Source organism: Pelophylax lessonae (genome assembly GCF_965119305.1).
Source record: "Pelophylax lessonae genome assembly, chromosome: 5".
NCBI lineage: Eukaryota > Metazoa > Chordata > Amphibia > Anura > Ranidae > Pelophylax > Pelophylax lessonae.
In genome coordinates, this window is record NC_138772.1 from 105,049,467 (window position 1) to 105,067,028 (window position 17,562).

The 17,562-nt window shown below is 43.8% G+C and overlaps 1 protein-coding gene across 2 annotated transcripts in view; it reads right to left on the reverse strand.

Moving 5' to 3' along the window:
- The window catches only part of RBM33 (RNA binding motif protein 33), a 347,098-nt gene that overhangs the window by 148,571 nt on the left and 180,965 nt on the right, over nucleotides 1-17,562 (reverse strand). For both annotated transcript variants that reach the window (XM_082258397.1, XM_082258398.1), the window contains exons 12-14: nucleotides 8,857-9,596; nucleotides 5,316-5,489; nucleotides 4,926-5,171 (exon numbers count right to left, since the gene is read on the reverse strand). In XM_082258397.1, coding sequence (XP_082114523.1) covers nucleotides 4,926-5,171; nucleotides 5,316-5,489; nucleotides 8,857-9,596 — 1,160 coding nt within the window. The remainder of the gene's footprint in view (nucleotides 1-4,925; nucleotides 5,172-5,315; nucleotides 5,490-8,856; nucleotides 9,597-17,562) is intronic.

Consider the following 17,562-nt stretch of genomic DNA (forward strand, 5'->3'; position numbering starts at 1 on the left):
TCTTACGGCGTCCAGATCTCCTCAGCAGAATGCTTGCCGATGACGCCTTTCCAGCCGGACAGGCTGGCATCCGTGGTGACCACTGTCCAAAACAAGGGAAGCAAGGAATTTCCCTGCCGAAAAACAAAGCCACCCGATCAGGGACACCCTTGATCCCCTACTCAGCCGGATCTGTTTGTCCAGAGACCGCAGTCTTGTCCCATTTGGTCAGAATCTCCCTTTTGAGAGAGACCTCTTATGGAACCGTGCAAACGGAACCGCTTAGAAGGTAGACACCATCAGGCCCAGCACCCGCATGCAAGTCCGGAGGGATGACCATCTGTTGGACAGCAGGAGGTGAATTGCAGCCTGCTATTTCTGGAGATTGTCCAGAGGAAGGAGCACTCTTGCTAAGGCCAAGCTCAGAGTCAGGCCCAGATAGTCCAGCTTCATGGATGGAGCCAGAGGAGACTTCTGAAAATTCAGAATCCAGTCGAACTCCTGCAGAGTTCGTATTGTGAGCTCCAGGTTTTCCACCAGAGCAGAGGGAGACTTCACGCGCAGAAGGAGATCATCCAAGGAGCCCAGTACCACGATATTCCTTTGGCGTAGCAAAGCTTTTGTGAAGACCCGAGGAGCAGAGGCGAGACCAAAGGGTAACGCCACAAACTGATAATTCTCCTCTCCCACAGCAAAGTGGAGAATATACTGGTGACTGGCACATATCAGAAAGTGAAGGTAGGCATCCTTGATATCGATAGAGGCAAGGAAATCTCCCTGACGCAGGGATGCCACCGCCGTTCAAATGGATTAAATTCTCCAGACAATCACCCCCTGAAGGAAGAGGTCTTGTACCACCCCAAACAGGCGCAAGTTGGGAGAAAAAAACCTTGCCTGGGAAAATGAGCGGAACTCGATCTTGTAGCCAGACCGAATTACTTTGTGGACCCACTAGTCTTGCACCAGGGAAGTCCACGGATCCGGAAACCAGTGAAGATGTCCCACCACCCCCAATACGGGTAAGGGCGCACCTTCATGCGGAAGGAGCCTTATCCACGGATCTGGAGAAGCCCGATCTTGGCTTGCTAGACCAACCTTGTTTGGATCCCCCTGAAGAGCCCCTGAAAGGCTTTAAACCCTTGTCATTTGACCCTGAGGGACGAAAAAACTTCTTATGAGCTGAGAAGGAAGGCCCACATCTATGACGAGGTTCCTTGCCCTTAGTAGCCTGTGAAAGAAAAGTATTCTTCCCCCCCCTGTGAGACCTTTAATGAGGTCATCCAGGATAGCTCCAAACAGGAAATCCCCGTGGAAAGGAAGATCAGTCAAGCCTTTTTTTGAAGTCTGAGCCACAGACCAGCACTTGAGCCAAAAGATATGCCGAAGGACCACCGCCAAAACTGAGAGGCGAGCCATCAGGGGAGCAAAATTCAAAGGAGGCATCTCAGATAAAATGCAGCCCCTGGACCAGCTGGTCCACCAGCTCGGCAAAGGGGAGCTGTTACCCCTCCAGGTCATGGCGTAAGAGCTTAGCCCACTCGGTCAGAGTTTGCAACACTAGGGCAATGATGAATACCGGCCTCATTGCCAAACCAGCCAGAGTGTACATATTGCGGGCCACCCCAGGAACCGTGGCCAGAGCACCCAAAAACAGCCCCAACATATGTGGGAGGGGAGGGGGGCAGGTGAGGGACTCGGCAAGGGGGGATTCTTGCGGGAAGGAGGGGAAACCGGGTGTCCAACCATCTGAAGGAGGGTTCCACGTCCACCCCAAAACCCTCCAGGGGGAAAGGGGGGGGGGGGACAACTACTCACCATACCAGTTACCAGGTGGGTATCGCTCCAGACAGAACCCCTCTCCATCAAAACGGGGGCATGTCTGCCAGGAGGAACGCTGCTACTTGGGCCGAGACCCAGTCGTATGTGACCTCGCGAGGCATTTAACTCGCAGGCCAGCCCCCGTCCAGTGGGGCTATGTTACGACCGACCTAGCGTGACGCTGAGGTCTGCGCACGCTTGCTGGCCAGACTGGGGTGACCACTGGATCTAGATTATCCAGCCCGTTGCCTAGTCCGGCAGCTGACTGTAGATCTCACAGAAAAAAATCCAGGGGAAAAAAATTATCTAAAAAGAAAAAAATTTCCAGGACCAGCGATCCAAGCAAGGAACTAGGTCCTTACTCCTGACTAGGCAGAAAAAAAACAGAGGCAATAGCTGCCCATGGGTGTAGCCTAGGACTGCCATGGGTGTAGCCAGAATTATTTTCTGCCCAGTGTCCTACTCCTGTAGGGGGCAGTATAACCCAATGGTTATGAATACCAGCAGCTGTGCCTGTCAATGAACGAAAGAGAAATTTGCACTGGAGAAGCATAAGTTAGCCTGAACTGAGTTGAGGAGAGCATCCTATGCCAGTGTTAGGGGGTCCCTGGTCAAAAACAGAGGGTAACTTGTAGCTGAACCCGGAAGCTAGGATACACATCTAGTTACCCTATCTCTGACACATCAGATTGGAAATGTCAGGGTGAAATGCCAATGCCCTCAGGCTTGCTTCTTTCATGGCTGCCTGACTCCTTGTACCCCCCCATGATTGATGTAAGCCACAACTGTGATATCTTTGTGCAACCAGAGGTCCAGTGGTGCAGAGCCATTTTTAGCGCTCTTAACTCCACTTCTTTGGGTGATCATGTTCCCTGAGCTGTGAGGGATTGGAACACTCCTTCTAAGCTTGAGAGGCTAGCATCTGTTATCACTTTCCATTGAGATGAAAGAAATTACTTTCCCAAGATCAATGCTGGGTTGAAAATCTATTAGGTAGAAGCATAGAGTTTGAGAGAAAACATATCTTTTTTATGCAAACAAGATATTGTTTAGGAGAGGCCTTGAATGAAATTTGGCAAATGGAACAGCCTTCAAGGAGCCTACAATAAGGCCCAATACTCTCATGGAGAAGCTCACAGAAGGATCTCTCTGACCTTAAGCCTCGAGAGTGAGATACAAGAGAGACTAGTTTGTTTTCTGGAGGAGAACTTTTGCTTGGGCTTTGTCTAGAATGAGGCCTAAGTAATCCAGGCTAAGGGAAGTTTGGAGATTTTTAAAAGTCAATTACCCAACTGAGAGCCTGAATCACGTGAATAGTCTTGAGAACATTTGCAGATGGGTGAAGGCGTGTGGAGTCAGAAGGTGGTTGTCTTGATATCCCTGAGAATGCCCTGAGTTTTTGAGAGGGAAAGAAGGTGTGCAAGCATACCCTGGGTGCCAAGGATAGGTCAAAGTTTAGCGCAACAAACTAGAAGTATTTGTTTCCAATTGCAAAGCACAGAAGAGCTGGTGAAGAGGGTAGATGGGAATATGCATAAAGCATCTGTAAACATCCACATCCATCTTGCATCTTTTGAATCTGTCCTCTTGGATTGACCACTTCTAGGGACAAGAGATGGCTTAGGGTGATTTGCAAATCTGAATTTGCTTGGGCAGATTTAAGGTAATTTGAGAGAAGAAAGCAGTGAGAGGGTAGCGTTTGGAACTCTATATTGTACCCCTTTGAAACCACTGATTGAAGCAATACGTCCTGAATGTCTGTGACCCAGAAAGGCAAATTGTAATAGACTTCCCCTAACTTTTTGGGGAGACTGTTCTCCTTCATTGGGAAGAAGGCACTGGGTAAGACTGTGGATTTTGTGCTCAAAGTCTTGCACCGAAGGGCTGAATTTTGTCTTACCAGTTAAAAACTGGGAAAGTGCTGGGAGCTCTGAGTTTTGAGGAGGAGGAAGCCCCCAAGGAAAAGGGTTTTTGAAACTTTTGGTTGTGGAATAAGAGAATAGGGGGAAGGGGGTTGGAAACCTGGGAAATTACACACTGAAACTTTCAATTCCGAGATGTGCAGGGACCAGAAAGCCACTAAGGCCAACAAATGTCCCACCACCGAAATCTAAATGCCTCGTGTGTAAAGACTTTGGCACCAGACTTTGCTGGCTTGAAAGGCCATGTCCCTTTACAAAAGAAGATTATTTTCCAAGACCTGTCATTGGAATACAGAGGGATGAAAGAACCTTTCTGATCAGGAGTGGAACAAGACTTTTTCTTCAGGGGGAGGAGAATACTCTTGCCCTCCATAATCTCCTTGATATACTTGTCTGGGGAAGAACCAAAGCACCCCACAGTGGGAATTACTCCAGGGAAGGGGAACCTTAAAAGTATTGTTTAAAGGGCTGACATCTTGAACATACCAATCAGCTGCAGATAGAAGGGAGATATTACCCTTACTGGCTTCACCCTCTACGATGGGCTTACCACCACAGGGGTCTTCAGGGGCTGGGCTCTGTGCAAGGCATACTCTTGTTTTGGAACTACAAAGTACTCTGTAGATAACTTTGCATGTTGCACCACATGCCAAAAGCAGCAGGTCCAGTGCCTAAGGACACAAAACTGAGGATAGCTGGGAATGGGAGGGATTATATGGTGGATGTACCAGCAGTTTTAGCAAGTGTCCAATCACCTGAAGTTAGCTGTAAGGATTAAAGAAGCATGTGTCCTGTACTGCACAGTGGGGGAAAAATAATTACATTTTTAGAGTAAGGAAATATAAGAACCCCTATTTAGTTTTAGCTGTCTTTCAGAAGTCTGTTACCAAGATTTTCCTCTTGTTTATTCTTTCAACAGTTTTAACAAAGAAAAAAAAAAGATCTGCAACGAGGACAAAGACAAACATACAAATGTAACAGGGGTTCTAACATTCCCCTACTCTACAACATTTTTATGCTTGTGTTGCTGTTGGAGAGTTCCCTCCACTTCCTGTGTGATAATGTTGTCAGGAGATAAGGATGTTTGAGGAAAATTTCTAACTTAGCCCCAAGCAGCAGTAAGAACCTGATCATTTTCTATAGACAGGGCGAGGATAAAACTAAGAAAAAAAGTTTTAGATAGACACACACTTTAATTCCATGTACCTGTTCTTCATTTTTAACTTCTTCCTTTATTGGGCTGGTGAGATTTCCTGGCTTGGCTGCTTGTGCACTTTCAGCACTCACTGATCTGGGTTGTGGTGCTGTGGTGGCCACAGGAATGACATGTGCAGCAGGAGCTGAAGTGGCTTTCCTCTTACTCATGTCTACAGAGTGAGATGGTGCTATGGGCAGCTCTCGCAAGTTGCTGTTTCTTGGATGTGCTGCTTGTTGATTGTGAGCTGGTGTACCCTGAAAAAAAAACATATTTCAAATGTTACTTTTTTACAATATTAGACATTCTTCATGAGTTATGGATAAAATGAGCAATCATTACTCAAGAATTTTGAAAAGCATACCAAACAGACTATAAATTTCTTATTAACAACCTCATACCTGTCTTTGTTTGAGAGCAGGGTGTCGAGGCCCTGGCATTCTATGTGATGGGTTTTGAGAATTTTGTGAATGTGCTCTAAACGAAGGTGTCTGTGGCACAGGCATTGGGGGCTTTTGTTGTCCTGCAGGTGGATGATGTTGATGCAAAGGCTGAAGGGGAGGTTGCATGGGTCCCTGTGAAAAAAATAAAAGGCATCACAGCCAATAAAATTGCAAGATCCAATTTAGCAGTAACTGGTCCCTTCCCATCCGAAAACAAATTCTAGTTACTTGGCAATTATTCTGTTCCAGTGCCTTTAATACTTTGGGCCTGCAATAGGTATACAGAGAGGCCTGCTTGTTCTAGGTCAACAACACAAATAATTTAAGACAAAGGTAACCAGGAAACTATTATTTTTCAAATTACGTTAGCAATAGGAATCCCCTCACGTTCCTCTCATTACTGGTTTCCTTTAGGGGACTATGAAAAAAGGCATGCATGGATCTAATGAACTCTTATCAGCATCAATACATGTCAAGTGCAATTTGCTAAGGTTTACTTTCTACCCACAAGTGCTACACCCAAACGGGAAGACAATGCAGACTGAAGGCAGCTTACAAAGATGGGATGTGGTTTTAACATTGCATTTGAGTTCCTAAAGTGGTTGTAAACCCTTACATACTCAGTGACGTGACTGGCCTCAGGTGATACAAAGATTAAATAAATCCTCCTACCTAAGTTTTACCTGTTTATCTGCAGCACTTTCTTCTCTACAGCTGATAAAAGTGCAGAACTTATACAGCCTGTCTGAGCTGTCAGGGGGGAAAAAAAATAAGAAAAAGAAAAGGAGGAGAGCTGAAACTACACTATGCAAAACTAAGTGAGGAGAGGTCTTAGAGCTGATTGGAGGGAAGGGACACGCCCACCTTCGTACAGCACACAGGAACAGAGTGGAGGCTGTCAATCAGCAGGACGTCCCTCCCCTGTCACCTTTTTTCTCTTGGTGCCAGGAAAGATGGTCAGAAGTGACTCATGCAGATAGAGGAATGAAGCAGCAGACAAAAAATGACGCTTGGTGCTAATAACTGAGGCTAGTACACACTATAGAGGGCTATTCTTTGTTCATATTTCGTGTCTGAGGTTTAAAACACCTTTAATGATAAGCTATTATTTTGCTATAGCCTAGCAGACAAAGTTTAGTTTCAAGCACTGTCACATGACAAGACACCAATTATCACTATGTAGTTTGGTAGTGGCTTTAACAGAAAAAGGAGTGGCAGGGAAATGCTGAAGATGTGATTATCAGTGGGACTAATGAGGATCTTTTCACATTCATGAATGACAAAGCAACAGTGTATCTAATTCACTTGATTTCCAGAAGGTTTTACCCCCTTCAAGACCAGGGCATTTTTTGCTTTTCAGCACTGTACTATAACTGTTAAATTCAAGCAACACTATACGCAAATTAAATTTAGATCATATTAAGATATATCAATAGAGCTTTCCTTTGGTGGTGTTTGATCAGTTCTGGGTATTTTTATTTTTTGCTTTATAAAAGACAGGAAATTTTGGAAAAAGAAAAAAAAAACATATATATCTATATCTATATCTATATATATATATATATATATATATATATATATACACACATATATACACGATAAAATCAAATTTCTTCATAAATTTAGGCCAAAATGTATTCTATGTGTCTTCGGAAAAAAATATACCAACAAGTGTACATTAATTGGTTTGCGTGAAAATCAGGAGCCTACAAACTATGGTTTATATTTTTTTTAAAAATTGATTAATCCTGATGTATCAACAGACTCATTTCTTGAGATCCTTAAAATGTCAGGACAGTACAACTACCTCAAAATGACCCCTTTTTGCAAAGTAGACAGTCTGAGGCATTAAAAGAAATGGTGAGTTTTTTGAGGTTTTAATTTGTCAAAACATTTTGGAAAATTTATTTAAATGGGTTTTTCTTTTTACATACCGTTGTTCCGTGAAAAAACCATACCTGTGAGAAAACCATACCCTCGTCACTTCCGGTGCACCTACGGAGGGTATGGATTTCTCACGGTAGTTAAACTTGCGGCGCTTACATTAAAACAGCTCCTCTGCAACATAAATCATCTCCGCTCCTTCCCCTGTCACTTCCCTCATCTCCGGTAATAAATATAAAAGCGGATCACGGAGCCGCGATCGCCGTCATTTACATCTCATACACCCGCCGCCGCTTTTATATTTATTACCGGAGATGAGGGAAGTTACAGCGATAGCACAGGAGATGATTTATGTTGCAGCCGAAGTGTTTTAATGTACCCGCCGCAAGTATAACATTAGAGACAGTGCCGTGATAATTTCATGCCCACCGAGCATGCGCACTTCTCAAATTCTTTCATGTTCAATTGCGTATCCGGGGCTCTGAGCATGCGCACTGCTGCGCTGCTCAGCTGTTTCAGACAGGAAGTGACGAGGGTATGGTTCCTTCACGGGGTATGGTTTTTTAACGTTACACCGTCACCAATATCATATGACTGGTGTGGTGGTGATCAGGGATACTGACAGGTGACAGTATTTAAAATAAAAAAAAAAATAAAAAAAAATAAAAAATGTATATTATATATATACACACAGTATATATTTAAAAGAAAAAAAAAAAAAATATATATATATATATATATATATATATATATATATATATTTAAAAGAAAAAAATAATTTATATATTTTAATTTAATCAACTGTTTTCAATTTTCTATTTTTACACACTTTCATCAGAGTAGCTCAGTGTTGCCATAGTGATCTGGGATGTTTTTTTTAACCTGCGATTGCCATTAGTGATATAACCGCAATTGTTTGCACTGTCGCAAAAGGGTTTCCATTCATGGTGACTTGCTTTCTGTTGACAAGCTGCGATTGGCTACAGATAATCACATGGTACAGGGTGCTGTGAATGGCCCAGGCACCATGTGATAGCTGTGGGCAAATCACAGCATTACTACAGAAAGCACAGCTGTTATGATTGAAACTCATTCATAAAAGTTGTGTATATGTTGTAATCGTGTGACTGCATAGTGATCATGTGACTCAATGGCCACTTAAAGTGGCCAGGTTCTAGGAATCTTAATCCTCTGCGCCATTGCCCATGTGCAAAACAACATACATATATATATATATATATATATATATATATATATATATATATATATATATATATATATATATATACACGTGGTCAGTCTTAAAGGGGTTAAAGGGAATTCTAGGGACTATATAAAAAAAAAAATACTAAGGAAAAACATTAAAAATGTACATGGGTAAAAAGTGGTTAGCACATTTAACTAAAAGGTACAACAGAGTAGATTTATCCTATCTCCTTCTGAATAACTGACAAATTAGAACCCACTCAAGATTGCTAAACAAGATATATTTTCATTGCATCTTGACAGACTTGGAAACACACTTGAAGGGGTTTTCCATTTTTTCATTTAAATGCCATTTGACCTTGTAACTTGAATAATATTAGTCAATACATTACTAAAATATAGAACAAACCTGCATATTCGACTGACTGTGAAGCATGAAGGGTTGTCCAGGAACAGGTGGAAACTGTTGCCTTGGTGGAGGAAAATGCCTTATATTTGTAGATGGTTGACTGAATGGTGGAATTCCCATAAGCCCAGGAGATGGCATGTTAATCCGAACAGGTCGCTCTCTTGTAAACCCTGGGTTATTAAATCCTTGCTGCGGTCCAGGGACAGGTTGTGGGAAATTTGGTTGTGGACCAGTTCCTGGTTGGTTGAATCCAGGCTGAGGTCCAGGGTTTGGCTGGTTAAAACCAGGCTGGTTGATTCCTGAAGGGTTAAATGGAGGGGCAGACTGATTGAACCCAGGAGGGGGACCTGGTTGGTTAAAATTGGGCTGATTAAAACTTGGTTGACTGCCGGGTGGGTTAAAACCAGCCTGTGGACCCGGCGGATTAAAGTTGGGCTGAGGACCAGATGGATTAAATCCCGGCTGTGGTCCTGGTTGGTTGAATCCAGGTTGAGTAAAGCTTGTTTGCGGCCCAGGTGGATTAAAGCCTGCTTGTTGACCAGGTCCAGGAGGATTAAAGTTAGACTGGGGCTGATTAAATCTCTGTTGTGGGCCTGGCTGGTTAAAGCCCTGTCCTGGTGGACTGAATGGTGGTGGGTTCTGATTGGGAACAGGTAGGTTATTGTTAAGAAGTGGAGGTGGAGGAATCGGAGGAGGAGGATTTCTCTGATCAAACATAGGATGGTTAGGAAACCGTGGCTCTGCAAGCAATGGAAAACATTTGTTAATTTGACATTTAACAAAATTGACTAAAGTTATAAGAATTAAAATGATTTCAAATTGTATACACAAAAACAACTATCAAGCACATGTACAACACTGTAACAAGAGAACAAATGCAACTTTATGTTATTACCTCATTCAAAATGTCAGGAAACCATTTATAAACAGGAGGTAATCAGCAGGATCAGCTTTAAGCAATACAGATATGTCTGATATAGTCTTATCCACGGCTCACTCTCAAATCTTACAGTATTCGGTGATGTTCCACTCAACTCCAAACCTTTATTTTTGTATTGTGCTGTAATGTCAAAATATCTGACATCTTACATCTCTCGAGGGCTCCAGGGAAAAGATATTTAACCATATCGCTTATTTGCCTCAGTGTAATGCCCTGTTTTTTTTTACCTCATTTGAATAATTCAAATTGTCAAAAGAGGGCTCATGATTGACCCTCGCTTATAAAACTATTAACCTACTGATACACTTCCCCCTTACAATATGCCACACTACAACCAAAATCAGTCAGCCAGACCCAAACCCTTTTTATTCACACAAGCCTTGCTTTAATTGGTAGCAGACCTATTAAATATAATTTAGCTAGGTAAATGCATTTGAATTAAACATGTACTAAAATATATGTAGTGATATATGTAGTGGCAGGTCTTTCTCCTTTAGCAGCTACTGCATCCACTGATGAGCTAACAAATGCTATGGGAGTTCAACTGGCTTTGCCACCCATCCACAAAACACACCCTATTGCAGATGGTTACCCAAGTTGCCCCATCACTGATTAACCCCTTCACGCTGACGGAACACAAATATGCAGCCTCTGCTTCAGGGGACTGTACCAGGGTGATGCCAATACTGTTTATACCTGCAGGTCGGCTTTTTTGTAATAACAACCGATGCGGCTGAGCAGCTGCTCGGTTGTCATTACAAGGAGCAGGAGGGGACGGGGGAGAGCTGGCTGAAGACCCGAAGTTGGAATTGGCTCTGATCGGGTTTCCGATGTAAAAACCCGGAAGTGATGTCATGACTTTACTTTTGGGTACTGGAGCCACAAGACCTCCTCTGTAACTCTAAACAGGTAACCGTTAAAAATGTTTTAAAGCGTCGCCTATGGAGATTTAAGTACGGTAGTTTTTGCCAATCCACGAGTGTGTACGCAATTTTTTACATGACATGTTGGGTATCTATTTACACGGCATAACATCTTTCACATTATGCAAAAAATTGGGATAACTTTACTGTCAAAGTCCATCAAGAATCATGGCAAGAAGCATGCAGCCCAAACCTCTTATCTGTAAAAGCTTGGGCGTCCACCTGGTAGAACTTCGAGAAGGTGTGACTTGAAGACTCAGGGGAGGCTTTGCAAAGCTGGGCAACACAGACTTTGTATCAGAATTCCCAGAAAACAACCCCTGATCTGGCGTGTGAACATGTATGTGCTGAAGCTTAGAATTCAAGCTCCTGAGAGGACTGGTATTTTCTACCTGCTAATTGTACATTTTGAAGCAGAATGTCCTTTGTGAGGCCCTGATAAGACCGAGTCAGTCTTTCTTACAAGAAGCTGTGGCTTTTACATTAACTCTGCTAGCTCTGACAAGCTCCAGACAATGAAGAGAAATCTCTACTGGGTGCTAGCTCTGACAACGTCCAGACAATGAAGAGCAATCTCTTTGGGGTACACAGTCCTTCCCTTCTTTGTGTCCTACAAAGAAGGGAAGAACTAGGTCTTAGTTAAGATGGAAATTAGGTACCATCTTAGGTAGAAAGGTAGGTCTTGGGCGCAAGATTACTACTCTGAAGGATCAGGTATGGCTCCTTACAAGAGAGACCTGCTAGTTCAGAGACACATCTGGCATAATAGCCACTATGGAAACTATTTTGCAGGAAATGTTATCTGCAGATCGTTCTCTGGTGGGTTCAAAGGATGATTTCTTCAAGACAGAGAAAACCAAATAAAAATCCCAAGAAAGCGCAGGGTTGTGTAAGGGAGGTCTAATGCAAGGCACAGAGAAATCTCAGGGACTGAAATGAAGCTATAGGATTTGCAGGTACGACAGAATCATGCTGTCCATTGAGACCTGGATTTCAACAACCATGCTGTTAAATCACATGACTAAGAAGCAGGATGGAACAGGGGAGCCTGAGATAGAAGCTTTGGGTGTTTGAAAGAGTTTTAAAGGCCTTTGGAGCATGTTACATGTTCCACACATATTTAGCTCCTGCATCCTTTGCTGCAGATCCTCCCCTCCTTGTTATAGTGGGGGGAGGGATCCTTCCCCCCGCACCTGCTGTCACAATTTAACCACTTCAATACTGGACCCTTTCACCACCTTCCTACCCATGCCAATTTTAAGCTTTCAGAGCTGTCACACTTATTACTCAGTCATGAAACACTTTACTCAAAGGTAAATTATTTTCTTTAAGACATACAGAGCTTTCTTTTGGTGGTATTTTATCACCACAGGGTTTATTTTTTGCTAAATAAGCGAAAAAATATAGAAAAGCGTGTTTTTCCTAGTTTGAGTTATACCAATTTGCAAATATATAATCTTTCTTCATGTAGGCCAAATGTATTCTGATAAATTTCTTTGGTAAAAAGAACCCAAATCAATATACAGCTGGGAAACTGGATTTTTGGCTTACCGTAAAATCCTTTTCTCTAAGGTTCACTGACTGACACAGCTCCTTATCTTCAGACCATTGGGCTTTATTCTGCTCTCTCTCCTTCAGAGTAGGACTAAGCGGAAACCTTGTTAGTTACGCCCCAGGGGCAGACCCAGAGGGTATACCATCACTTCCTGCTATAGGACTCCAGTTTGTAACAAGCAATGCCTGAGGAACATATAACACAACCCAACAGAGGGGCAGGTGCTGTGTCCATCAGTGACAAAAATCCAGTTTTCTCTTTCGTTCACTGACAGACACAGCTTCATATATTCAGACCATTGTCGATATGAGGGGTGGGAAAAAAACACAGCAATACACAGAATTCCCAACAAGGCTAAACATAGCCAACAAGGTTAAAACAGGATCTCAACAGGAGCTCACCACCAGGAAAAAATGACACCTCAAGAAGCGGAAGCCTCTGCAAGAGCAGCCTGCAAAACCTTGCGGCCAAACGCCGCATCCGAAGATGCAAGCACATCCACCTTATAAAACTTTGTGAATGTATGTACAGACGAACACGTAGCCTCCTTGAACACCTGAACCACTGACGCCTGATGACGGAAGGCTCAGGAGGCACTAAGCGACATTGTAGAATGCGCTTTAAAAAGGGAAAGGAGAAACCTGACCCCTAATGGAATAGTCCTGCACCACCATCTGCCTGATCCACTAGGAAAAGGTTGCAGCAGACGCAGCCTGTCCCTCACAAGGTCCATCCGTAAGAACAATGAAACAGATTTTGGAATAAGTTCAGTCACCGCCAGGTACAACCGAATAGCCCTTACCACATCCAAGGAATGTAAGGCAATTTCCTTAGGATGTTTTGCTTAGGACATAAAGATGTAACACAATATCCTCATTGGAATAAAACCCCAACACAACCATAGGAAGGAAAGCCTGACAGGGTCGCAACACCACTTTGTCCCTATGAATCACCAGGTAACGCGTCTGACAGGACAACGCAGTCAACTCCGACAACCGACATGCGGAAGTAATAGCTACCGAGAAAGCCACTTTCTGCGACAGAGTGAGCCGAGGAAGTTCTCAAATATTTCCAAAAGGAGGCTTTTGAAGCACCGACAGTGCCAAATTGAGATTCCATGGAGGCACCAGGGAGCGCACTACTGAGGCATTACAAAAATCAGCGCACCCACAGCGCAGAATACAGCAGAGGAAAGATAGTGTACCCCCAGAGACTCACTACCCGAGCTGGAGAGCGCCAAACACTCTGCCACACAGCAATAGAAAAACCTGACAGAGGCCCCCGCAGCCGACCATCGCATCAGACTACAAGAAAATGGCAGCTGTTAAACTCTATGGGGAAACCAAAAACATGGCCGCGGGACTACACAAACATGGCTGCCAAAGCCGGGAATACAGAATCCACGGCAAAATGGAGGCACCACACGGCGCTGCAGGGGATCCTGGACCCCAGATAAAAACAGACCCAAGAAGGGGAAACCCCCAAAAAGGAGGTCGGCAGCGGCCCCCACCTCCTACTTCAGCGGCCCAGCACCAGGCAAGCCACCCTACCCAAGTACACCCATGCCCCCCAAAAGGGGCCGGGGGGGGGGGGCAGGGGACAGATGAGGGCACCTATGCAGGGGGGACCCCGCTAAGGATAAGGGGGGAAAAGCATGAGTGGAGGAGGAAGGACACAGGAAGGGCCTACCATCCCCATGGAGGGCCCGCAACCACCCAAGCAATTTCGTAGGAAAGGAGAGGGGACACTACTCACCATACCATGGCGGGCGCTACTCCCAGCAGTCCATCGCACATCTTGGCCTGAGGTACGATGCGACTCTGATAGTGACTGTTGTCGTGACCAGGGCTATGCGACCTCGCAAGGTGTTTCACTCACCGGCCAGCCCCCGTCCAGCGGGCCAACCTAACACAGAGCTAATAGTTGGGTCACGCTCGCAGGCCTGTCAAGCAAGGCTATAAGGATATAGAATATCCAGAGGCATCGCCCAGTCCAGCTGTTGATTGTAGTTCACACATGAACAAAAGTAAAAAGAAAAGTAAAAAACAATTCCATTTAAAAAAAAGGGAAAAATGCCAGGACCACAGATTCCAGCAGAGAGCCAGGTCCTTACTCCTGACTAGGCAGAAAAAACTGGAGTCCTACAGCAGGAAGTGATGGTATACCCTCTGGGACTGTCCCAGTGGAGTAACCAAAAAGCTAGTCCTACTCCTGAAGAGAGAGCAGCGTAAAGCCCAATGGTCTGAAGACATGGAGCTGTGTCTGTCAGTGAACGAAAGAGAAAAAAGTATTGAACACGTCACCATCTTTCTAGGTAAATATATTTCTAAAGATGCGATTGACATGAAAATTTCACCATGTCGGTAACAACCCATGCAATTCAGACATAAAAAGAAACCAAAACAAATAAGTTCAGAAATTAGGTTTGGGTAATAAAATGAAATGACACAGGGAAAAAGTATTGAACACAAAGAAAGGGAGATGCAAAAAGGCATGGCAAGCCAAGACACCCGCTGAAATCTATTAGTAGCTAGAAAGCAATCCTGCCCCTTGTCAGTGTAAATTAATATCAGTTGATTCAATCTCAACAAATAGCCTATAAAAAGGTGTCTCATTACCAAGGTGTGTCACACAAGAAACCTCTCACGATGGGTAAAAGCAAAGAGCTCTCTCAAGACCTTTGCAACCTTATTGTTTCGAAATATACTGATGGTATTGGCTACAGAAGGATTTCTAAACGTCTGAATGTTCCGGTGAGCACTGTTGGGGCCATAATCCTGAAGTGGAAAGAACATTATTTCACCATAAACCGGCCACGACCAGGTGCTCCTTGCAAGGTTTCTGACAGAGGAGTGAAAACAATTCTATGAATAGTTGTCCAAGAGCCAAGGACCGCTTGTGGAGAGCTTCAGAAAGATCTGGAATTAGCAGGTACAATTGTTTCAAATAAAACAATAAGTATTGCACTCAACCGCCATGGCCTGTATGGACGCACACCACACAAGACTCCATTGCTGAAGAAAAAGCATGTTAAAGCTTGTTTAAAAGTTTACTGCACAACATTTAGACAAGCCTGTGAAAATACCAGGAGGATAAAGTCTGGTCAGATAAGACCACAATTGAACTCTCTGGATGCTATAATAATAACCTCCATGTTTGGAGGTTAAACAGCACTGCACATCACCCCAAAAACACCATACCAACAGTGAAGTTTGGCGGTGGGAACACCATGGTGTGGGGCTGTTTTTTATCATACGGTACTGGCAAACTTAATTGCATTGAAGGAAGGATGGATGAAAAAATGTATCAAGATATTCTCGATAAAAATCTGCTGCTATTTATCAGCAGGATGAAGATGAAATGATGATGGTCATTTCAGGAAGACAATGATCCCAAACACAAAGCCAAGGAAACTCTCAATTGATTTCAAAGAAAGAAAATAAAGCTGCTAGAATGGCTCAGCCAATCACCTGAATTGAATCCAACAGAAAATCTATCGAAGATTTGAAGACTGTGTGGAAGAACGGGCTAAAATCACACCTGAGCAATGTATGAGAATAGCTTCTCAATACAGGAGGCGCCTTGAAGCAATACAAAAGATTTTGTACGAAGTACAAATAAATTTTAGTGTGTTCAATACGTTTTCCCTGGGTCATTCCATTTTTATTACACATAGCTTAAATTTCCAAACTTTGTTTTGGTTTCTTTGTATTTATGGATTGCATGGGTTGTTACCGCCACGTGGTGAAAATGTCATGTCAATAGTAACTTTAGAGGCATATTTACCTAGAAAAATTGGGACGTTCAATAATTGGATTTTTGTCTTAGTGTAAAATCATTTTATCTGAAGTTCATTGACGGACGGAGTCTCTGTTGTTCTTAACAGTAGGGTTATACTGCCCCCTACAGGAGCAGGACACTAGGCAGAAAAAAGTTTTGGCTACGCCTATGGGCAGTCCCAGGAGGTATACTCCCTCTCTCTGCTATAGGATGTCAGTTTCGTAACAAAGCATCGTCAGAGAAAACAATACCAACCCAACTTCAAAAAAGAGGGGCGGGTACTGCATCCATCAATGAACTTCAGAGAAAAGGATTTTACGGTAAGACAAAAACAAACAGAATTTTTGTAAAATCTTACCGTAAAATTCCTTTCTCTGAGTCCTGACAGTCGCCGCCCACTCATACAGTCTTCACCAATGGGTATTGACCTCTTATCCATAGGAGCAAGCTAGGAATAAGACTTGTTAAAAACAAAGTACTTTACATAGACACACCCATGGGGGCTGTCCCACTGGTCCAATACCCCCCTGCAATTAGCCATCCCAACTCAGTTTGGTAGCAAGCAGTTCAAGTCCAAATAACCCCAATAAAGGGGCTGGGGTCAGAGGGGTCGCGACTGTCAGTACTCAGAGAAAGGAATTTTACGGTAAGATTTTACAAAAATTCAGTTTTCTTTTACGTCCTCTGACAGTCGCCGCCCACTCATACTGTCTTCACCAATGGGATGTCCCAAAGCAGTGTAGAGATGAGGGGTGGGAAACGCAACCTTCAGAAAAGGCAACGCAGCACCCACAGCAGAGAAAGGAACCTTACGTGAACAGAAAGGTATCCTCCGGTAACATAAAAGCTCAACTGGAGCAATAACCCAGGAAAGCAAAAAAACAAGGGGAAAAAAACAACCCCAACAGTCAGGGCCCTGCAAAACTAGGGTCCCTTAAGGTACTGCCACACACAGAACTTTGCGGCCAAAAGAGGCATCTGCTGATGCCAGAACATCAAGTTTATAGAACTTTGAAAAGGTGTGCACATTGAAAAGGTGTTCCTTAATCGAATAGGCCTGTACAATCGTCTGTCTGATCCATTTTGAAATGGTCGCCGCAGACGCAGCCATAACCTTCCGAGGTCCCTCAGAAAGGACAAAAAGAGAATCCGACTTCCGAAAGGATTCATTGGATGACAGGTAAACCCTGATTGCCCTGACAACATCCAAGGAATGCAAAGCAAACTCCTTAGGATGTTTGGGATTCGCACAGAGCGAAGGCAAAACAATGTCCTCATTAAGGTGAAAGTCAGAAACCACCTTTGGAAGGAAAGACTGGTTAGGTCGCAAGACCACCTTATCCTTATGAACCACCAGGTAAGGGGAGCGGCAGGACAAGGCCGCCAACTCCGACACTGCGGGCAGAAGTGATCGCCACTAGAAAGGCAACCTTCTTAGACAGCGGAGGCAAAGAAATTTCCCTTAGGTTTTCAAAGGGAGAACTTTGTAGAATGGACAGAACCAAGTT